Genomic DNA, 23,524 nt, shown 5'->3' with positions numbered 1-23,524 from the left:
GCACCAAGAGATACTTGAAGAAATAAAATAAATACAATAATCTTTATTACACAAAGATACACAATGGGAAGGGGAAGGTGTTAAGATGAATTTAGAGTTGTGACTTTAAATCTAGATTTAAATGGTTGCCAAATAAAATTCCCAAGTCAGTCTGGAAATTTATGTTAATTTAATTAATATAGAGGGAAGGAATTTAAAGAGAAGAGAGAGGGAGAGGAAAAAGAGTTAATTTAAACTGCTCCAGCTCAGGCTGAACCAGGCAGGAGTTAAAGGCCTTGGCCAAAGGGGCCTCCCTGAGCCCAAGGGAAAAGAAAATTAGTCTTATCACTCACCACAAGACCATCTAAAGGAAGCTGTCTGAGTGAGCTACTCCAGGCTGAGTTCTAGGATCGAACTGGGGCCCAGGCTACTCACAGGAAGTGATCAGCCACTTCCAACTTTCTGGGGAAAGAGTTTTTGAGAGACAAAAAAATCCCAAATATATAGACCTTTCACCTTTGTGTCTCCACCTCTAAATTTTCACATCTACCAATCATATCAAAAGCTTTCTCTAGGGCTGCCCATACTTTTAGTTCTCACTTTCTTTGATTAGTTTATATCTTTTTGAGCTATTTTACACTTCTTTGTTAAGTTCACCTTTTCTTAGTTACTTGACATTTTTGTGATTAATTTCTAAAAATAGACTTAGCTTAAAGTTCTAGCTTCACTATAAGGTGAGAACTAAGTGCCTTCATTGTTCAATTTAGGAGATTACAACTTTTATCTTCCCCTAAAGTGTGTCTAAGCAGGGTGGAGTAATGTAAAGTACTACATTCCTGATTCTGTTAAAGAGAGTGTCTTCATTGTTACAATCAGGAGATAGCTAAATCAAATCTTCTAAAGTACAGTCTGAGTAGGGTGGAGTAGTTTTAAAATTCACATAGGGAAGAATACTCTTATAAGGAGAGGAAGAGAGTGCTAATAGGTTATACTTAAAACTTACTCTCAGTGAAATCAATTCTGAGAAGGAAGAGTATCTAGATCCATTGGAGTTTTGAATTTTATCTTATCCTCCAAGGAAAGTGAGAAGAGAAAACTAAGAGGGGTAGGGTGGAGGGAGTACAAAAAGGGAGGGAAAGAGAGGGGGGAGGGAATTTTACAGACCCTAAAAAAACAAGAAGGGAACAAAAAGGGAGGGGCCAGAAAGAGAAGTATATTAAGGGAGGGGATTAAGGGGACTGATTAAAAGTAAACCAATGGTTTAAAAGGATATAGCAAAAGAAGAAAGGACAGAACTAGGAGAGGATATCAAAATGAGCCACCATTGGCACGTGTGAGGTACAGGAAGTGAGGTAGAGAACAGCCTCTGGAGTTCGCTCACTTCCTGTGGACAGGGCTAGACACCAGTTCAATCCTGGAGCTCGAGCTGGGAGGAGGCCCATAGACAGCTTTCCTTCAGATCCATCATGTGAGTGAGAAGGACTGACTCCCTTGCCTGCCTTGGCCCTCCAAGGCCTAAAACTCCCTCTGGCTCTGCCAGAAGGTTGAGTTAACCTCTTTCCTTTTCTCCCTCTTCCCTTCTCTCCCTCTCTCTTTCTCCCTCTAATAATTTCTTACTCCTGTTGAAATTAAATTACCATAAAACTCCATTCTGATTTGAGTGTTTCATTCAGGATTTTCATAAGTGAAATCCTTGGCGACCTTTAATTAATATATTCAGTCTTTAATCCTAAAATTAAAATTAACAGTATTCAACCTTTTTGGTACTCTACCTGCCTTCTGGAATGAATTAATGATGAGTACCAAGGTACCACTTATGTCCAAAGGGCTATAAAACTGCAATATCCTTTGACCTAACAACACTGTTCTTAGGTTCGTATTCCAAAGACATCAAATAAAAGGGGAAAAGGACTCTTATATACAAAAATATTTATAGCAGCTCTACTACTATAGTAGTAGCAAATAAGTGGAAATTGAGGGGATGCTCATCAATTTGGGAATGGATAAACAAATTGTAGTATATGATTATGATGGAATACTATTGTGCTAAAAGAAATGACAAGCAAGACAGTTTCAGAAAAACTTGGAAAGAGTTATATGAACCTATTGTAAACCTTAAAATTTCTTAGATTTATGAATGTTGGAAATTTCCCCATTGGGAAATTTCATACTTGAAAAAATTTCCTACTGATAGTAAGAACTCTATTGGAATATGAAACTCCTTGGCATGGGAGGATCCTTCTCCTCCCTACTTAAGACTACTTTAGGACAGAAACCTTTTGCTAAACAATGGAAAAGGCTTTGACCTATGCTTAAGCATAGAACAGGAAGTTCTTTGAGTCATGATTGATTTTAGAATTGATACAATAGAGATACTTGGAATGACAGAACCAAGTCTTGGAAACTACAATATCCACCCTACTCAGAGTAACAGGATTTAGGAAGGGCTGCAGCAAAGATCAAGATTTAATTATTTAAGAATATGACCTTCAACAGACATGTGCAAAGGGGGCAGACCTCTGGGTGGTCCTGGGTTAAGCTAGAGCCACCATTGGCACAGGGGAGACATCGACAGTGATTGGTAGATGTGAGAACTGAGGGGAGGGAACTTAGATTGTTTTCCTTAAAGATAGCGGGGGTCTGAAGACTGGAGGGAGGTTGCTCTGAAGGAGGATTGAGGAGTTTGCTCTGAAGGAGGTCTGAGAGGAGGTTTGCACTGAAGGAGGTCTGAGAGGAGGTTTCCTCTGAAGGAGAGAGAAGGAAGGCTTGCTCTGGAGGAGGTCTGAGAGGAGAGAGGTCCTGGAGGGAGAGCTCCTGGAGAGGTCTTGAAGGAGGCTGTGGAAGGAGAACTCAGGAGGAGTCAGGAAGAGAATTCTCTGGAAACATTTCTTGAAAGGAGGCTCTCTTGAAGATGGAGCCTGAGGTTGGCATGAAAAGCCTTACCTAGAGAGATCTTGGGTGAGTGATAAAACCAACTGACTGATTTATCTCTTAGGACTGAGGTCTAGGCCTTATTGGCTTGAGGCCCTTCATTCTTATTCCTTTCTTACTTTCTCTCTTTTTCTATTGATTAATCAGTGTATTATAAATTAAATTTCTCTATAAAACCCAGTTGGCTTGGGCATATTCATAAATTGGGAATATATTCCCTGGCGACCATCTTATATTTATATAAAACCAAGACACAGTAGAAAACATATTTCAGCGGTCATAATTGTTATATATTTCCCTTGCTCCCAAACATTTTAATTATCACAGTTTATGGCTCCCACTCTCTTATCTACAACTATTTAACTCTCAAAACTAATTTAAATATAACACTATGTAAGTGAAATGAGCAGAACCAGGAGAACTTTGTACATAAGAATAGCCATATTGTAACAAATGTGAATGACTTAGCTAGTCTGATCACTACAAGGATCCAAGACAATTTTAAAAGAACCAGGATGAAAAATGCTACCTCCAGAAAGAGATCTAATGATCTCTGAGTGCATTTTAAAGCATTTTTTTTCATTTTTCCCCATTGTTTTACAACATGGATAATATGGTTTTATATGACTTCTTATGTATAATTGATATCATATCGTTTACTTTCTCAATGGTTAGGGGAAGGGAGGGAGGAAAGGAGATAATTTGGAACTCAAAATTTTAAACCAATGTTAAAAATAAAGATGATTGTTCAATTTGACAGTTGAGAGGAAGATAAACAAGTAGGAAGTGGGAAATAATCTTCATAACCAAAACCTCTGACAAAGGTCTAATTATTCAAATTTATAAAGAGCTAAATCAATTGTACAAAAAATTAAGCCATTCTCCAATGGAAAAATGGGCAAGGGACATAAATAGGCAATTTTCAGTTAAAGAAATCAAAACTATTAATAAGTACATGAAAAAGTGTCCTAAATCTCTTATAATCAGAGAGATGAAAATCAAAATAACTCTGAGGTATCACCTCACACCTAGAAGATTGGCTAACATGACAGGAATGAAAAGTAATGAATGCTGGAGGGGATATGGCAAAGTTGGGACATTAATTCATTGCTGGTGGAGTTGTGGATTGATCCAACCATTCTGGAGGGCAATTTGGAACTATGCCCAAAGGGTGCTAAAAGACTGTCTGTCCTTTAATTCAGCCATAGCACTGCTGGGTTTGTACCCCAAAGAGATAATACATGTACAAGAATATTCATAGCTGCATTCTTTGTGGTGGCCAAAAATTGGAAAATGAGGGGATGCCCTTCAATTGGGGAATGGCTGAACAAATTGTGGTATATGTTGGTGATGGAATACTATTGTGCTAAAAGGAATAATAAAGTGGAGGAATTCCATGAGGACTGGAACAACCTCCAGGAATTGATGCAAAGTGAGAGGAGCAGAACCAGGAGATCATTGTACACAGAGACTGATACACTGTGGTACAATCAAATGTAATGGACTTCTCCATTAGTGGCAATGCAGTGATCCTGAACAACTCGAAGGAACCTACAAGAAAAACCACTATCCACATTCAGAGGGAAAACTGTGGGAGTAGAAACACCGAAGAAAAACAACTGCTTGATTACATAGGTCATGGGGATATGATTGGGGATGTAGATTCTAAATGAACATCCTAATGCAAACATCAGCAGCATGGAAATGGGTTTTGATCAAGGACACTTGTAATACCCAGTGGAATTGCGTGTCAGCTACGGGAAGGGTAGGGAGGGAAAGAATATGATTCTTGTAACCAAGGAATAATGTTCTTAATTGACTAAATAAAATGAAAATAAATAAATAAATAAACGACTAGGAAGAAACTAGAGGTAGAAAGACTAAAAGAATATTTCAGTTCTAGGTATAAAATTATGAGTGTTTGCAAAAGGGTAGTAGCACTGTGAGAAAGCAGGGGAGAGGATATAAGAGATGTTACATTTCAAGTTCATATCCTGATATGACAGAACTGACATATAATTCTACCTTTGAGCTGGTGGAAGCTGGTGGGTCTAGAAGATTACTCTCATAACTCACTCCTTGCTCCTCAGAACATGACACTGCACTGTCTGTAAAACCTGGCCTGGGAGGAACAGAGCCAAATTGGCAAAGAAAGTACACAGAGCCACCTGATCTCTGCCAAATTACTCTTCAAAAACCTATGATTTAATGCCTCAAAATGAATTCTGAGCAGCATAATCAACAAAAAAAGATGGGGAGGGTGAGTTTCTGCTCCAAAGCACAAATGAGAAGCCTGGCATGAAAGATCCAGGGCACCAGGATAGAAGTAGAGCACAAAGCAACATGCCAAGGGAGGCCCCTCCAAGGCAACAGGCCTTGGGAGCAGCTGAATCAGCAGCAAAGACCTCTGGAGTTCTCAGTCATAGATGGCAAAGGGGGAAGGGCAAGGGGGGGGGGGGGGGTGTTGGACAACTGCTCAGAAAGAGATAACTCGGGTCCCTTAGCTGGCTCTGGGTACAAGACTTGTTGCATTGCCCATACACAAAAGCAAGTCTCAGGATGAGGAGGAGCACCAGCATATGCCAGTGATTGCAGCCATAGGGGAGAAGGCAGTTCTAAGGAAGAAAGGAGTCCTTGTGGCTACTCACAGACCAGAACACATGTCTAGAGAGAATTAAACATGCCTTTCCTTAAATCATACCACCTTGGAAGAACTGAAAACAGAGAGCTCCCTAGAGCTAGCTCTGAAGGCAGCTGCACAAAGACCCTGAAGCTTAGAACAATGCTCCCTTCACCACAGTTAGAGCCCAACTTCAAAAGTTTTTAAAGTTAAAAGAAAAGGTAAAGTCTTGAAAATGAGCAAACAACAACAACAAAAAAGAAACAACATATTTTGTCAATGGAAAGGCCAAAAGATAAACTCAGAAGACAACAAAGTCATTATTGCTGCATACAAAGCCTCCAAGAAAAATAGAAATTGCTCTCAAGTCCAAAAAGGATTAATGGAGGAGCTCCAAAAAAGTCAAATAAGAGAGGTAGAAGAAAAGTTGGGAAAAGAAATGAGAGTGATATAGGAAAATCATTTTAAAAAGTCAATAGCTTGGTAAAAGAGACACAAAAAAATTCTGAAGAATACCTTAAAAAATAGAATAGGCCAGTTGGTAAAAGAGACACAAATATCTGCTGAAGAAAACCCCTTAAAAAGTAGAACTGGTTAAATGGAAAAAGATATACAAAAATGCACTGAAGAGAACTTAAAAGTCAAAAATGACCTTTTAAGAAAAGAGGTGTGAAAATTTACTGAAGAAAAGAACTCTTTACAAAATAGTCAGATGAAAAAGAAGGCCCAAATGGGCAGAGAAGGTTGTGAGTTAAATATGATGGGATATCTAAAAAATGAAATAAAATTATGGCATGAGAAAGAGGAATGCATTGGGAAGAAGGGAAGGAGAAAATAAAATGAGGTAAATTATCTCACATAAAAGAGGTGTGAAAGAGATTTTACAGTAGAGGAGAAGATAGAGAGGTGGGGATAGAAGCAAGTGAAAGTCACTCTCATTCGAATTGGGTCAGTGAGGGAAGAACATACACAATCAATTGGGTATAAAAATCTTTTACACTGCAGGAAAGTAGGAGAAGAAGAGCATAAGAAATGAGGGATAGGCTCATAGAAAAAGTGGGCAAATTAGGGAATATAGTGGTCAGAAACTAAAGTGGGGGAAATAGGATTGAGAGTAATACATAATAATTATAATGGTACAAAATTTTTTACAAGTTTCTTTAATAAAGTCCTCATTTCTCATAAATGTAGAGAAATGAGTCAAATGTATAAGAATAAAAGTTATTCCCCAAATGATAAATGGTCAAAGGATATGAACATGCAGTTCTCAAAGTAATTAAAGCTTTCTATAGTCATGTAGAAAATGCTCAAAATTGTTATTAATTAGAGAAATTCAAATTAAAACTCTAAGGTACCACTCCACACCTATCAGATTAGCTATGACAGAAAAGGAAAATGACAAAACCCCGGAGAGATCTGGGAAAATTGAGACACTAATGCATTGTTGAGGGAGTTGTGAACTGATTCAACCATTTTGGAGAATAATTTGTCCCTATGCCAAAAGGGCTATAAAACAGTATCTACCCTTTGATCCAGTATTACCATTACTAGGTTTGTATCCCAAGGAGATAAACAAACAAACAAACAAAAAAAAAAACAAGAAAAGAAAGAATTTATATATGCCATAATATTTATAGCAGCACTTTTTTGTGAGGGCAAAGAATTGGAAAGTGAGGGGATACCCATTAACTGGGGAATCGCTGAATAAATTATAGTATGTGATTACAATGGCATACTATGGTTCTGTATGAAATAACAAGCAAAACCTGAGTTCAGCAAAACCTGAAAAGACTTAAATGAACTGAAGCAGAGTGAAAGAAGTAGAACTAGGAGAATATTGTAAACAGTGACAGGAATACTGAACAATGAACAACAGTGAATAATAGCTATTCTCAGCAATACAGTGATCCACAAGACTCCCAAAGGACTCATGATAAAAAATGCCATTTACTTCCCGAGAAAGAACTAATGGAATCTGAATCCAGACCAAAGCAGACTTTGTTCACTTTCTTGTTTTTTTGTCCCTATTTGATTTTTTATGTTTTACATGATTGTACATATAAAATCTATGAGATTGTTTACCATGTTGGAGTGGGGGTGGGGAGAGAGAATTCAAGACTCAAAATTCTTTTTAAAATGTTGGAAATCGTCAACCCCTGGAGGGAGACAACATGAATCCTATAACTTTGGAAAACTTATGTGTAAATTTGTTATTGGAATAAAATGAAGATAAAATTTAAAAAATAAAATGTTGGCAACTATTTTTACATATAATTGGGGGGAAAATTAAAAAAAAAAAAGTCTGACCTACATTCACACTTCTGCATTCTAGTGGCTTCCTCTCCTGACTTTGGAAACTCTTAAGGTTAGAGACTCCTCTTACTTCACTAGACTCAGTGGATGAAGACACTCTTCCAATAGGAGGGTAGCAAAAAAGACTGAAGCAGAGAGTTGCCAGAAGCCACCTAAAGCTTTTTTAATGTCTCTGCAACCAAAGAGTCTCCCATTTACCAAGTGGTTAGCAGACCAAAACCAGTGAAAGACTATGGGGGCAGCTAGGTGGCTCAAGCCTGGTGATGAGAGGTCCTGGGTTCAAATCTAGTCTTTAAACACTTCTGAACTGTGTGATCCTGGGCATATCACTTAACCCCAACTGCCTAGCTCTTACTTCTCTTCTGCTTTAGAACAGATATTAAAAACAGAAGGTAAGGATTAAAAAACAAAAACAAAAACAAAAAAACTATGCATGAGTCACAGTCCTTCCAAGGCACTTATATGTTATCAAGCTTCTCCCCACCATTGTCCACATAGCCAGATGAGCAAACTGATGAGGTTACACAGACACACCCATAAAATCTAGAATGGAAGAGTCCTCAATGATCATGCAGTCCAAACTTATTTTATAGTGCCCCCACTTTTGAGGTAAATTGTTTATTTTATTTGGAATATGGTCTCAATAAATAATCCTAAATTGCTCTTTTAAAAAAATACCTGGGGGCAGTTAGCTATCACAATGGATAGAGAATCAGACCTGGAATTGAGAGACCCTAGATTCAAATATGGCCTCGTATGTGACCCTAGGTAAGTCATTTAACCCTGTTTGTCTAGCCTTCTGTTTTAGAATTGTTACCAAGACAGAAAATAAGAGTGTTAACAGATACTTTGTCATCTGTTTTTTTTTTAAATAACTTTTCTACAATTTCTGGAATTTCTTTCTTCCCTTTCTTTGTTCCTTCCACTTATTAGTCAAAGTCTGGTCCACTCAAATGGTAGTTGCTTTTTTCTCTTGGTCTCTGACTGTTTTTCCACATTAGTATTCCTCCTTTATGGTGTTTGCTAATTAAGTTGTGCCGAGTTCTAGATTTTATTTTACTTTTTTTCTCCTTTATTCCTTTCCCTTTTAAAAAATTAAATTTCATTTATTTATATCCTTATTATTATATAATATGTGTACATATTAGGGTTCAGGGTAGAGATAAGGTTAAGATAGGCAGTAAGGTTTTTTTGTGGGACAAAGGTAGAACTAGACTGGACTCAGGATTCAGGTTTAGAATAGGACTACTGATAAGAATAGTAAATCTTTTTAGAGGTCAAAGAAGGGGTTGATGTTAGAGTTTAGAGAAAGTAATAGATTAGGAAATGTGTATAATTTAGGGATAAATTTAGGTAAGCATTAAAAAGAGGAAAAGTACTAATAGTAGGAAGTGATAATTTTAATATTCTAAAATTACATTTTAGGAATAATTTGGGATATATTTTAAGAATTCAATGAAGTCAACTGAACAAATAATTGCATAAATGTCAACATCAGGTCATATGCTTGAATTTTTAAAAATAATTTTCCCATAGAGGTATGGTTAAATAAAAATACATTTGAAAAAAGATGGGGAGGAGGAGGTTCAGTTAATTGAGAGTTTCCATATGTGAGCTGAATGGTAGTAAAAAAAAATCTGACTTTAGACTATGACATTCAGGACCTGTAGTAGCAATCCCTCTGGCATCTTTGTCCACATCAAGAGAATAGTGCATGAACGTGGGCCCAAACTTTTTAAAAGGGCTACCAGTAATGTGGAGAGCATCCAGAGAAAAGCAACTAGAATGGCAACCTTCATGTGGCCACAATTGATGAAAGGAACTAAAGTTGTTTAGCTTAGAGAAGATTCAGTGATGGACCAAGTATGGACCATACTATTTTCAAGCACCTAAAAAGCTGTCACATCGATGAGGCATTGGGCTTACTCTCTTTGGCCTGAGAAGAACAAGTAGGAGACTGGATGGAAGTTGGAGACAGATGTAGGCTTGCCCTCAAGAAGAACTTCTAATACTAAATAAATTTAGTTTATTTGTATAATAAATAAAAGAATAATAAATAAGAGAAGAAATAAGCTTCCCCCAATGTAGTGGGTTTCTTTTCCATGGAAGTCTTCAAAACAATGCTCAACATAAAGTTAGGAAGGCCAGAGTTCAAATCACTAGCTATATGACCCTAGACAAGTCACATAACCTCTGTGTGCCTCAGCTTTTCTCTTCTGTGAAATGGAGCTAATAATGGCATTTAATTCCCAAGTTTATTGCTTGCATAAAATTTTGATATCATTTGTAGAAAGTTTTGAAATCTTTAAAGCACTCTCCAGTAAATATGTAGGAATAAGTATACACTAATAAGTAAGCTTTTTATAGTTTAAAACTGCACCAAGACTTTTGGGTCACCTTGTATACATGCTAATCATCATCATCACCATTAATATGATGAAGGCTGGATGGCACTTCTTGGGGATGTGATGGGAAGTATTCTCGCTCAGGTACAGGTCAGGCCCCTTCCAATTCTGACCTTTCTCCTCCACACACCTGCCTCCTGGATGGCACGACCCTGCGGTTGTCCTTCCACCAACTCACCCAAGGGAGGCGCTCTCTCGCCTTGGCGTGAAGGCGTGAAGACGTCAACCCGCCCCCTCCCCACTCCCAGTCTCTTTCCCGGTTGGCAGGGAGAGAAGGCGCGTGACGAGATACGGCCGTGGCCCCGCCCCCTCTCTCCTAGCTCCCTCTCTCTCCCCGTCCCCTCCCTCCCCCTTCCTTCCCCCCTCCCTCGCTCCCTCCCTCTCCCCTTGTCAGCCCAGACTCTTCCCTCCTGGCGGTTGTTGTTCCGTGGCAGCGACGACAACGAAAACCGTGACGGCGAAGAAGCAGCTAAGGTTCTCTTTCTTCAGCCGAAAATCCTCCTGGTGGAACTTAATTCCCCGTCGCCTCTTCCGGCGCCCATCCCCAGTGATGGAGGTGGAGGATCGGGACGAGGAGGAGGCGACCAATTCGGGGATCCTCCCTTTGGAGTCGGCATGGAGTAAAGAGAATGAGGCTGCGTCGTCCTCAGCAGGTAACGGTCCCCGGCCTCCCGCCCGCCTGCCCAGATGGTGCCGGCCCCCTCGACTCCCCCCCAAGCCTGCCTACATGGTACCGGCCTCCCCACTACCCACCCCAGTCGTGCCACAGTCGCCCCCTTGTGCGCGCCCCCCCACCCCCAAACTGCTTTAGTGGAACTGCCCTTGGGTCCCGAAAGCGGGGAGCTCTTGATAACCCAACCCTCAGCTTCCTCTTGCTTGCGGGGGTGGGGGTGGGTGGGCAACGGGGAATGCTCCATTTTTCAGGGTTATTGGTGGGGGTGGGCAGGATAAAGGGCGATTCCGGCCTTTTTCCCGCACCCACGGCTCAATGTGATGGAACTGACCGAGGCATCACCCCGTGACTTCCCCTCCCTCCTGACCCCACCGCGTAACCTCCCCTCCCTGAGTGGACGCCCCTGATAGGTGTTCCTCCCAGCCCTCGGCCTTTTCTTCCCTTCCCCGAGTCCAGACCTGCCCCCCTGGGGTCCGCACAGCTCTGTGGTACTTGGGAAATGGAAGAGGAGGAGGAGAAGGAGCAGGAAGGGATCAGAGGAACCCTAGGTCATCTAATCCAACCTCCTGTTTCAATCCCCTTTTTGAACAACTGGGATAGAGAAATGGAAGACAGGAGGCTTGAGTTCCAGATCCTTCCCTACTGCTGGGCCCCCTTATTGACCAAGAGCTGGGAAATCACTTTATCTCTCAACCAGTTTTCATCATCCTTAAAATGGAATTAATAATACTTGCACTACCCTGTGATAGGGCTGTTGTGAGAAAAGCATTTTGTAAACCTTAAAGGCTGGGTGAGTGGTTAGCCCCCGTGGGCCTTGGTTTCCCAAGCCATCTGTAAAGTGAGATTGGTGGGGAAGAGGATTTGTATTAGATTATCTCAAAATTCCTCCTAGGGCTAAGGTTCTAGAATTCTTACCCCCAGTACTGCTTAAAATCCAGGCACTTATTCCACTCCCCAGTGCATACTTGATCTCCTTAGGCTTAATGAGAGGGATGCAGTTGGCATGATGGACAGTCCAGAGAGAATGTGACTCCTCTTTATCCATCTCCTGACTACTGATCTTTTCTATGTTGAATGGTGGTAGATGAAGGTAGGATCCTGCCTTCTTCCTCAAGGGAAAATATACTGGGTTTTTGCACAGAAAAGTCTTCCTTCCTGATGAAATGGCTCATAACTGAACCTTTGGAATAGGATCATTCTAGATTTGTGGAAACCCATCCCAAAGCATGTTGTTTTAGTTGTCTTCTTTCCAGGTTTAGTGACTCTCAAAATAGAGGCAGCATATCATATTTTCTCTAAAGGTAATTGACTTGTTATGTCAGAGTTTGGGGGAATGGGAAAATGTGGACAAGAAGACTCAAAAGATGGACAGACTTATTTCTCCCATATCCCGTATCCCATCTCCCATATCCCATACCCTATTGAAATGTTCGTTTACTTAGAAAATGAACTAATTTAGTAGTATATTTGTCCCTGATTCTATTATTGTGATGGAGAAAGAACCCTGGAACTGGACTGGGGGGACCTGAGTTTGAATCAAGGTTACACTTCCTTGCTGAGCCTTAGTTTTGAAAATGGGTTTGATGCTTGCACAAAGTCATTTTGCTTTGCAAATCTTGGAGTGATATAAAAATATAAATTGTTATTGTTACTCTGTAAAAATGTGTGGTAGCTGGTAAGGGTCTCATATGACCTACCATCCTTTATGGTTTCAACTGAACAGTACTGACCACTAATTGTTTTTTAAAGCACTAAGCAAAGTCCTTTCTTTTTCAACCTTCAGCATCCACCTGTAATTCCCTCTTTGGCTAATCTTCACAAAAGCATGAGACTTGCCAAAACATGAGAAATTCCATATTATTAAACATTTTATCTTACAAGTTCACTGGGGCCTCCAATTAAAAAGGTTGATAAGATTAAGTGTAAAACCCTGGCTGTTGGGAAACATGAAATTAGATAGTCTTGGACCCAAATGATTACATGAACTCCCTAAAATTGAGTTGAATGGGCTGAGTCACTCACAGTTCAGGAGCCATTTACTGTTCCCTGGATCTGACCTAGGAAGGAGCTTTCTCTAAAGAATTGCTGTTTCTCAGGTTTATGGAGCCAGTATGATTGGAGAATTTTTCATACTGATGGATTGGGGGCGGGGGGGAGAGGGAATGATGCTATGACTTATTGGTGGATTTAAAGGCTTCCATAAAGAAAATTCCTAGCACCAAGTTGATTGTGGTTTTCAAGACCACTTAAGGGCCAACTCTGTGGTTGGTGGAGTTCTTCCTTTCTTTCCACCCTCCCCCTTTTGGTGCCCCTTTAACATGAAGATTGATGGGAAATGTTTTGCTCCCTTAGAAAAAGCCACTAGCTGGATTAGATCACTTCCTAACTTCCAATGAGATATTTGGTGTTTCCTTCTATTTTTTTTCCTTCTTTTGATTTTGCTTTATTCTTGCTGTCTCATGAGATCATTAGCTAATACTTGCCCAATTCTAGTCTTTAAAGACTGATTTTCAGCTATGATTTTTTGATTTTCCTTTTTGGTTTGGTCTGTCCTGCTTTTCATGGCTTCCAACAGGTCAGTTCTGGTCTCCAATTTGCTCATTACTTCATTTGATTTCTGTGCCTCTCTTTCCATGTGGGCAATTTTGTCTTTTAAGCTGTTATTTTCTTTTTGTATTACTTTCACTTCTTTTTCCATTTTTCTTCCCATTTTTCTTCTCTCTGTCTTACTTGGTTCTTGAACTCCTTTTTGCATTCCTTGAGAGCTTGTGACCAAGTTCCTTTTTTTTTTTTAATTTGGATGTGTTTCTTGTTTGTCACTCTCTGATGTTGCTTCTGTATTTTGTTTTTTTTTTCTCTCCATAGAAATTATCCAGGGTCAAAAGCATCTTTTGCTGCCACTTATTCCTTTTGATACTAGTGGATTGGAATTCCTGCATGTTGGTGGACATTGCTTTCTTAGCTTCTATCTCACAAGGCTTTGCCTTGATCATATCTTCCCTTCCCAGTCAGAAGTCTGAGTAAGGAGGGCAGGTAGTTCTTTGAGTAGTGTACTTTAAAGTATTTTGCCCTGAGGCTATTTTTTTCCAGGTTCCTGACGCCTTTGCTTAGGCCAGCCTTGTCTTTGCCCAACCTCCATACTCTACTGCCCAGGATCCACTCTTCAGCCTCAGGTCCCAAGTCTTGCTGCCAAGGCCTTGCACTGCCCTCAGGAGTAATTATGTCTGTGGTACCTTCAGCCAACCCCTGAGAATTTAGATATTGCCATGGCCAGCTCTCTGACTCTGGCACCATAGGTGGTATGAGGGAGGGGGATGACCAGCTTGTGCTTTGTTACATGTGATTTTGTCCCCTTATAGTGTGGAAATCCCCCCAAACTGCCTACCTCCAAGGCTATGTCCAGTGGGAAAGCCCCTTTACTCATCTGATTTTGATTTCTGACCTTTTGAAACACTCTGCAATGATGGGTTGGAAGGAGATTCAGAAAGCTCCTATTACTCCCCGCCATCTTAGCTCTACCTCCCACTTCCTCTAACTTCTCCCTTCCAACTCCTTTGCAAAATTCTCTGTCCAGAGAGACAGAAAGGGCCTAGGAAATATCTAGTACACTTGTCCTTCCCATTTTACAAAAGGACCAGGTAAGGGGTAAGATTTATTTGTTTAAGGTCACACAACAAATTAGTGGCACCAACAAGACTAGAATTCAGGTCTCCTGAATCCAGTGACCTTCCTAGTATACTAGACTACCTTTTTAGAGATTATTTTGAGAAAGAGTTTCTTGCCTGGAAAATATCCTAAAGTCAGAAGTAGAAGACTGGTCAGATGGCCTGCAGGTTCTGGAAGAAGCTCTTATGGTTGAGAAGGTTGTTAACAAGAAATTGTTAACTCTGTACAATAAGGCAAAGGATTGTGAAGATACACATCTCTGTGGCTTCTTGGAGTCTGAACTCCATGCCAGGGCTTTGTGGTGTGATAGAAAGGACATTCAATTTAGAATCAGGAAACTTAGGAAACAGCCTTTGTGGCATTGGGCAAGTCATTTAAGCTATCTGAGCTTCAATTCCCCCTTCTATAAAATGGGCATAACAATACTTAAACCTCTGGCCTTGTCCAGGCTTTTGAAAGGAAAGCACCTTGTAAATTGTACATTGCATATTATGTGCACTTTAACTTTGTAAGTCAGAAGGCCTAAGTTTTTTTTTTTTTGGTAATGAAATCTTTTGAAATTTACTGTTAGGACTGTTTTCCTTTCCCTCAGACTCTGTTAGGATGAGAGGGTCAAACACAAGCTCTCCAGCTCTCCTTTTTGGGAGGAGTTTAAGCTGAATTCAAGAGCAACAGTAGCTGTTTTTTGGTCCCCTACCTAACACATTTGCCAGATGCTAACAATTGCCTGTTCTAAACATTAATCCCTTGCCCCCAAGAAAACCAAGGGAAAAACAAAACAAAACAGGAACTGGCCATGTGATCCAGTTTCCTGGATGTTGGTGCATGCTCCTTGCTTGTTGATCCAGCCCTTCAATGATTGCAAACTCTCTGCCCCCTGACCACTTGTCTTGAACTTCAGACCACCCTCTTGTCTGTTTCTATCTTATAATGTTTTTTTGTGTCTGCCTACTTGTCTAAGCTCCATCTCTTCTGCCTCCCTCTGTATATCAGTTCCTTCATTTGTAATAGTGGGTGGGTAAATAATCTCTAAGCCCTTTATAGCCCTAACATTTAGTGATTCTGTGGAATTTGTGCTTGCTCAGTTTTTACAGTGTTTACCCTGTTAGTGGTGTCTAGTAATCCTGCTGTCCCGGTACTTGAATTGAACTCCTTTGTATCTTCCCCTGATTTCACCTAAAATACCTCATATCTAGTACTGACAGTTCCTCTTTCATCAGGTTGTTGGAAAAAGTGACTGTACCCCATCTTGTAAGATTTTCCAGGGACTCATTGAATGTCATTGAATGGACTCATTGAATGAAGGATGTATACATATGTTAGCCCAGACTTTTTGTCAAAATAAATGCTGGAAAAGATAAGAGGTATAGAGTAGCATTATTGAATCTAAGTCCATTGGAATAGGAAGAGTCATTAGAAATCATCTAGACAGACTAATATGGTACCCAAAACCCACTGAGGGATCACTTTCCCTTGCACTCAAGATCATATAATAACTTAAAATTTTTTTTCTAAATTTTTAAAAAAATTTGTTACATTAGAATTTCCAAGTATCTCAATCTCCCCCTCCCCTCTCTGCACCAGAAAAGGCATCATTTGACAAAAAAATTTATATATATATATATATATATATATATATATATATATATATATAAAACCATATCATGAATGTTATATTTAGTAGTTTTTTCCCTAGAGATGGACATTCACAGTTATTCATACAATATTTCTGTTGCTGTATATAATTTCTTGGTTCTGCTCATGTTCTTCATAATTTCATGTAGTTTTCCCATTTTAAAAAATTAACCTGTTTGTCATTTCTTGCAGCATAGTAATATGCCATCGTGATCGCAACCTTATTTAGCCATTTCCCAATTGATGGGAATTCCCTCAGTTTCCAGTTCTTTACCACCACAAAGAGAGTGCTATAAATATTTTAGAATATATAAGTTCTTTTCTTTTGGCCCTGATCACCTTGGGAAACAGACCTAATAGTGGTATTGGTGGGTCAAAGGGTATGCACAGTTTTATAACTCTTGAGAATAATATGGATTGTTCTCCATAATGGTTGGATCAGTTCACAGTTCTGCCAACAATGTATTAGTGTCCTCATTTTCCCACATATCTTCTATTGTTTATGATTTTGCTCTTTTATAATTTTTGCCAATCTGATAGATGTGAGATATCTCACAGTTGTTTTGATTTTCCTTTCTCTAATCAGTAATGATTTAGAGCACTTTTTCATATGGCTCTCTCTATAGCATTGATTTGGATTTTCATCCAGAAATTGTCTGTTCATATCTTTTGATCATTTATGAATTGGGGAATGGCACATAGTCCTATATATTTGATGAAATTCTCTACATATTAAAGTCATTAATCCTCTGAGAAACTGTTTGCAAAATTCCACCCCACTCCAATTTTCTACTTCTAAACTTGACTATATTAGTTTTATTTGCACAAAACCTTTTAAATTTAATGTAATCAAAATTATTCATTTTACATCTCACATATACTCTCTCTCTTATTTATTCATAAATTCTTCTCTTATCTATAAAAGGTATGATAGGGAATACATTATCTGTTCTAATTTGCTTAGGATTTCTCCCTTTATTTCTAAGTCATGTATCCATTTTGATCTTTTATTGGCAAATGGTGTAAAATGTTGGTTTATATCTAGTTTCTGTTAGACTGCTTTCCAGTTTTTCCAACAACTATTTCTCAGTGCCAGTACCAGAAAGATTTGATAATTACTGCTTTATAATACAGTTTAAAATTTGGTACCATACAGTAACTTCATACCAGAGTCAAAACTACAGCTTGTTTCCTGACTTCTAGACTTAGACTTCTCCACATTCCACTGCTTGATTTATTATTATATCTATTATTACAGTATTTATTACAGTATCTATTATTACAGTATTTATTATTTATTGATTTATCATTTATACATTAACTAAGTTTTGATTTTTTTATTTTTCAATGACCTTTGATGATAAAGAGTCTTTAAATCTTCTGTACCATAGACTGGCCTATGAGACTTTTTCCCCCATTTACCTTAAGAATAAGAATTTTTAATCCTTTTTTATGTGACCCGTTTGGAGGCACCCTGGGATATTTTGTTTCTTGCCAAATGTTCAAGACACAGGTTAACGATAAGCAGAACCAGAAATGGAAGAAGTTGAATTTAGTCTTACAGACTGCAAAATAGAAACATGTGGACTGCTCAAACCCTTTTTCTTTGGCATATGCTCTCCTTACTATTTCTGCTCATTAGCATTATTATCCATCCTTCAAACCTCAGAAAATATCTTCTTTGATGTGTTTCTCCAGATTCTACCAAGCTAGAAGTAATTTCTCCTTCATCTGATCTTATAGTACTCCATATACATCATTATTAGAGGCAACTAGATGTACAGTAGATAGAATCTTGGGCAAATCACTTAACCTCTGTCTGCCTCAGTTTTCCTCAACTATAGCATGGACATAATAGAACCCTGCCTCACAGGGTTGTTTTGACAATTAAATGAGATAATTTATGCAAAATGCTTGGTAAAACTTGAAATGTCATATAAATGTGAACTATTATTATCCATCCCCATTTTGTAGATGAGGAAACGAAGGCTCATAAAGGTTAAATGGCTTGCCCAAAGTCACACAGCTAGTGTAAGAAATGAGATTTGAATTCAGTCTTACTGATTTCAAGTTCAGCCTTCTATATACTTCACCATCCTACCTCATACCAGAGTACAAAAAACCTCAGAAAGGTAGTGACTACATTGTTTAGTCTTTTTATTTCCTTTGCCCAGCACATTACCTTACACCTAGTAGGCACTTAATAAGTGTTTGTTAAATTATGATATTTTCATCTGTATACTTATCTATGTGTTCTAGGCTTTTAAAATTATGAGTTTCATGAGAATAGGCACCATGTACTAGCAATCTTTGTGTTTTTATAGTGCACAGTACATAAAAGGCACATCTTTAATCTTTATCGTGGTTGAGTATGAATGGACTTGTATGTTTGAATATGTCTAAATCCCTTGGAAGTCCAGTAGAAATTATTTTTATTAGGCTGGTTTTTATATCTATACTTCTTTATTATGTCATGATGAACAGTCAAAGGCTTACTTGTCTTTAGCCCTAGATTTTAAGTTTATTTCCCATATCAGTATTAGGATAGACCATACCATTCAACTCAGCTTCAGAACAAAGCATTGAGCTGAGGAAACAAAGACAACAAATGGCATAATTTTTGCTTTCAAGAATTTTATAGTATAGGAATGACAATAAATAGCATTTATATAGAGTTTTAAAGTTTGCAGAACCCTTTACATTTTTTTATCTTGTATAATCTTCATAACAATACTGTGAGGTTGATGCAGTTTTATCCCTATTTTATAGATGAAGAAACTGAGAATAACAAAAGTTAAGTAACTTGCCCAGGGTCACACAGCTTGTAAGGCAGCTTTTGAACTCAGGTCTTTCTGACTCCAGTTCAGAATTATAACTTATATAGAATTTATATCTAAGAAAATTTAGCAATTATGTAATTCAGCCTCCTCATATTTGAGAGAGAGAAACTAGGGAGGTAAAGTGATTTATCCAAGTTCAACCAACTTCTAAGTACATAGCAGGGCCAAATCCATCACTCTTTCCACAGCACCATAGGCATACATATACAAGATTTGTTTAATGTGATACAAATAGTTGATATAGTACAACATGTCATGCAAGTGTAAAAGAAGGTTCAGGGAAAAGAGGAATGAGAAGTTCATCTTTAGGAATCAGAAAAGGTTTCATGGAGGTGATGACACCTGAATTTAGTTTAATTCAAACATTCATGAGATCCTTAAGAGTAAGGAAAGTGGGATAGTGGATAAGAATGCTCATTTTAGAAGTAGGAAGGCATAGAGTTCAAGTTCTACCTCTTGACACCTATAGAATAAGTAATTCTATACTGGTCACTTAATCTCTCCCTGCCCTGTGCAGATCTCTTAAGACTACATACTGAGAAGCAGGGGCCTTTATGCATTAAGAGGAGAAATTTTCCTCATCATTTGAAGTTCTCTATTCTAATGAAATCACAGCTCTAGTCTCTCTTATCCGTGTGAGGCACTCTTCTGGACCCTGAGGATACAAAAGGAAAAGCAAACATAAAATAAATATAAAGTCATTTCAGGGGAGATAGAATACTAAGGATAATGATTACAAGGGAGAATCAGAAAAACGTTACAGGTAGGAAATTACAGTGAGCTGTTCTTGAGGGAAGCCAGGGAATACAGGAATAGAGATAAAAGGAGTGGGTGTCTTTGAGTAATGGGATACCACTTAGGAAAAGGCTCTGAGACATGTAGAATGTCTAAGATGAGTATGTTGAGAGCAGACCAGCTGTTGAGAAGTATATTTTGGTTGATAGGTAAAGTATGTTAAGGGGAAATAGCATAACTGGCTAAGGTAGATTGAAGCCAAATTGTGGAGTTTTAAATGCCAATCAGTCAATCAATAAGCATTTGTTGCCAGAATTACAGGTTTGCTTTTTAATCACTAAATGGTAGAGAACCATAACAAGTTTTTAAGAAATGAAATGGGAAGGGGAACAAGATAGCCCAGTGGATTGAGAGGTAGGCACAGAGATGGGAAGTTCTGAGTTCTAATGTGACCTCAGACATGATCCAGTTATGTGACCCTGGGCAAGTCACTTAACCCCCATTGCCTAGTCCTTATCACTCTTCTGCCTTCAAATCAATATACAGTATGAATTCTAAGATAGAAGGTAAGGATTTTAAAAAAAAGAAGTGAAATGATTGGAGATTGCATTAAGACAAATGACTTTGGAGATAGGCAAGTCAGAAGATGAGGAGACAAGTTAGGGTACTATTAAAATAGCCCAGGCCAGAGGGCTCTGTGTGTGTGTCCATGTTAATATATGCGTGTGTTTATATATACATATGTGTGTGTATGTATATATAAGAAGCTAAAAAATAGAAAACTATTTTAATTACATATTTGAGAACATGTTTTAAATGTTTCTGAAACACTTAAAGTAAATGTATCTACTATAATTTTTTTAAAGCAGCAACAAATATAAGACCCAGAGTCATCTTCTAATGGATAAGCAGTTAAGAGGACATGAACCAACAGTTCTCAAAAAGAAAAATCACAATTAACATCCATTGGAAAAATTATTCCAATCATTAATAAGAAATGTAAATCAAAGTAACTTGAAGTTTTACTTTATATTTAGCAAAATTGACAAGAGATAGGATTAGTTATTTGGGGGGAATTGTGGAAGGATAAGACATGCTTTCCCCACTGTTGATGGGTCCAGTCATTCTGGAAAGCAATTTGGAAGTATGTTTATAAAATGACTATAGCTTTTTGGTCCAGAGATCCCAGAATTAGGTCGTCAGGTCCCTTATATGGCATAAATTCATGATAGTATTTTTTGTTGTCATAAAGAACTGAAAAAAAGTAGAAGCTTGTAGAAAAAAATGATAAGAACTTCTTTGAACTGATACAGTGAGCAGAACCAAGAAAGCAGTATATCCAATGACTAAGAGTATGAATGGAGAGAAAAAACTCTGAAAGCTGAGCATTGTGCAATTAGATTGACCAGGCATGACTTAAGGAAAGAAGAGAAAAATATACTCTTCTCCCTTCTTTTCAGAGGTTGGGGATCAAGAGTCTATATACATTGCACATACTATCATGTTGAGTGAGATATTGGATAGATGCAGAAGCACTTCCCCAAACCCTCTTTCTTGGCTGTCTCTGTTGAGGAGGAAGGAGAAATATATACATTTGTATAGGAAAATCATGTAAAAACAAAAAGTAACTTTTTTTAGGACCTGAATTGGGATGACTGTAGGTAGAGACATACGTAACTGATAGCTCTTTGTAACTGAAAATGACTCAAAATGTTAGGGCTGGATAATAATAATAATGCTGATAGAGAGTGCTATAGATTTACATGATGCTTATTTTGTTGATCCTTAAATGGATCAATGACGTAGTTAATATCAGACTTTCTTCAGCTCAGGAAACTGATTCAGAAACAGATCACATGACTTACTAGCCCATTGACACACAGATATAATGAGTTAGCCAAGTCTTAAACCCAGATCTAATGACTCCAAATTGAGGGCTTTTCCCCCTGCACCTTTGCTAGATACTGTTTAATGTTCCAAGTGATAAGGAAGAATGCCTGCTGTTCCCTCATTCAAAAGCAGTAGTTTGGTTTCATTCATTTAATAAACATTTATTAATCTACTATATAAGAGACAGATAGTACCGTAGATAGAGCACCAGACCTGGAGTCAGAAGAACATGAGGTCATATCTGACCTCAGACACTTTAGCTGTGTGACTCTGAGCAAGTCTCTTAACTCCAATAAGACAAGAGGTAAGGGTTTCTAAAAAATAATAATAATCTACTATATACAGAGATCATTGTGTTGAGCACAGGAGGAGCTGCAAAGTTTAAGTAAGATGTGAACCTGACAGTCTACTATGGGAATAGGACCCAGACCCAGATGCCTACAATATATGATACTGCATGATAAGTTCATTAGAGAATTGTAAAACAAGTGTTGTGAGGTCCAAAGGGAACTATTATATCAGAGTCCTGCCATTTGCTTAGTGCCTTAAGGAAACAATTGTTTATACAGTTTGAAAACTTTGGACTGGGATTTAGGAAAATCCGGAGTTCTTGTCCTAGCTGTGCCAAAAACTTGTGTGGTTGTAGCCAAATCATTTAATTTTTCTGTCTGTATTTCTCCCAGAGGCAATGTGATGTTGAATGAATATTGTATTGGGAGTCAGTTGACCCCTGGGTTCATGTCCCAGTTCTACTTATTAAGTTCTTCATAACTTAGCTCCTTTTCTTATACCTTACTCCCCTCTCTAGGCTCTCCTCAATTATAGTGACACTATTGTGATTATTGTGATCCAGTGACGCTGGTCTCTGTCATGTTTCTTGCATAGGGCATTTCATCTCTCAACTATTTCAGTGACTGTCTTCCATTCCTGAAATTCTCTCCCTTTCTTTGTCCACTGAGCTTCCTTCAAATCTCAGCTCGAGTCCCACCTTCCTCAAGAAGGCTTCCTTAATCTTAGAGAGCCTTTCCTCTGAGATTACCCTGGTATATCATGGCCAGATCTCATTTGCACATAGTTATTTGCATTTTGTCTCTCATGTTAGAATGTGAACTCCTTGAGCACATTTTTTTCTTTTTGTATTCTTAACACATAGCACCATGCCTGGAATATAGCTGGCATTTAATAATGTTAGTTGACTAACAAATGATTAACCTTGGCAATTTGATGGCATAAAGACCTGGACTTGGAGTCAGGAAAACCCAAGTTTGAGTTTTGGCTCAAATACTTTTTAACTGTATGGCTCTGAGCAAGTCACTTAATCTTCCTGTGCCTCAATTTCCTCATTTTAAAAATTAAAATAATAGTACTACCTCCCAAAGGTTTTGTGAAAATTAAATACTAGCATTTGTAAAACACTTTTGCAAAGCATAAAGCTATGTAAATGCTAGCTATGTGTAAGTAAATTTGTCCAAGTTATTCCTTCTCTTCCCCTCTTAACCCTATTGCCACTGCCACTGCATGCTCCTCCCCCCCCATACATGAAAAGAGTTTAATGATTCTGGCATCTCATAGAGCTATTGTGCAAACATATGAGCTCTCTGGCCAGAAGTTCTATTACCTGCTAGCCTGCTCACCTTATAAAGGGAGTAAAGTGAAAACCTGTTGGAAACTCTAAAGCAGTAGGTGCTCTAAAGGGTTATTCTGATATGTAGAGATAGGATAGAGTGAGGATATAAATAGAGGCTGGGAGAAGGGAAAAAATCTTTTAGATTTAGGTCATCAGAGCTACTCAGGGTCAGTATAGCCAGAAGCTGGTACAATCTGCTCTGAATGATAA

The 23,524-nt window shown here is 38.4% G+C and overlaps 1 protein-coding gene across 20 annotated transcripts in view; it reads left to right on the top strand.

The window, feature by feature from the left end:
* The first annotated feature begins 10,494 nt into the window (after positions 1 to 10,494).
* Positions 10,495 to 23,524, top strand: part of PIP5K1C (phosphatidylinositol-4-phosphate 5-kinase type 1 gamma) — a 155,893-nt gene continuing 142,863 nt past the window's right edge. For 7 of the 20 annotated variants that reach the window (XM_056822410.1, XM_056822401.1, XM_016432176.2 and 4 more), the window contains exon 1: positions 10,588 to 10,901. Coding sequence is in view for 13 of the 20 variants with exons in the window: in XM_056822401.1 (XP_056678379.1) it covers positions 10,878 to 10,901 (24 nt within the window). In the remaining 7 variants the exon portion in view is untranslated. Of the gene's footprint in view, positions 10,902 to 23,524 lie in introns of all 20 variants that reach the window. The other 13 variants (XM_056822405.1, XM_056822396.1, XM_007489164.2 and 10 more) reach the window with 7 other exon arrangements.

The sequence above is a fragment of the Monodelphis domestica genome, chromosome 3 (genome assembly GCF_027887165.1).
Source record: "Monodelphis domestica isolate mMonDom1 chromosome 3, mMonDom1.pri, whole genome shotgun sequence".
NCBI lineage: Eukaryota > Metazoa > Chordata > Mammalia > Didelphimorphia > Didelphidae > Monodelphis > Monodelphis domestica.
This window is presented reverse-complemented; position numbering and strand designations above follow the sequence as displayed.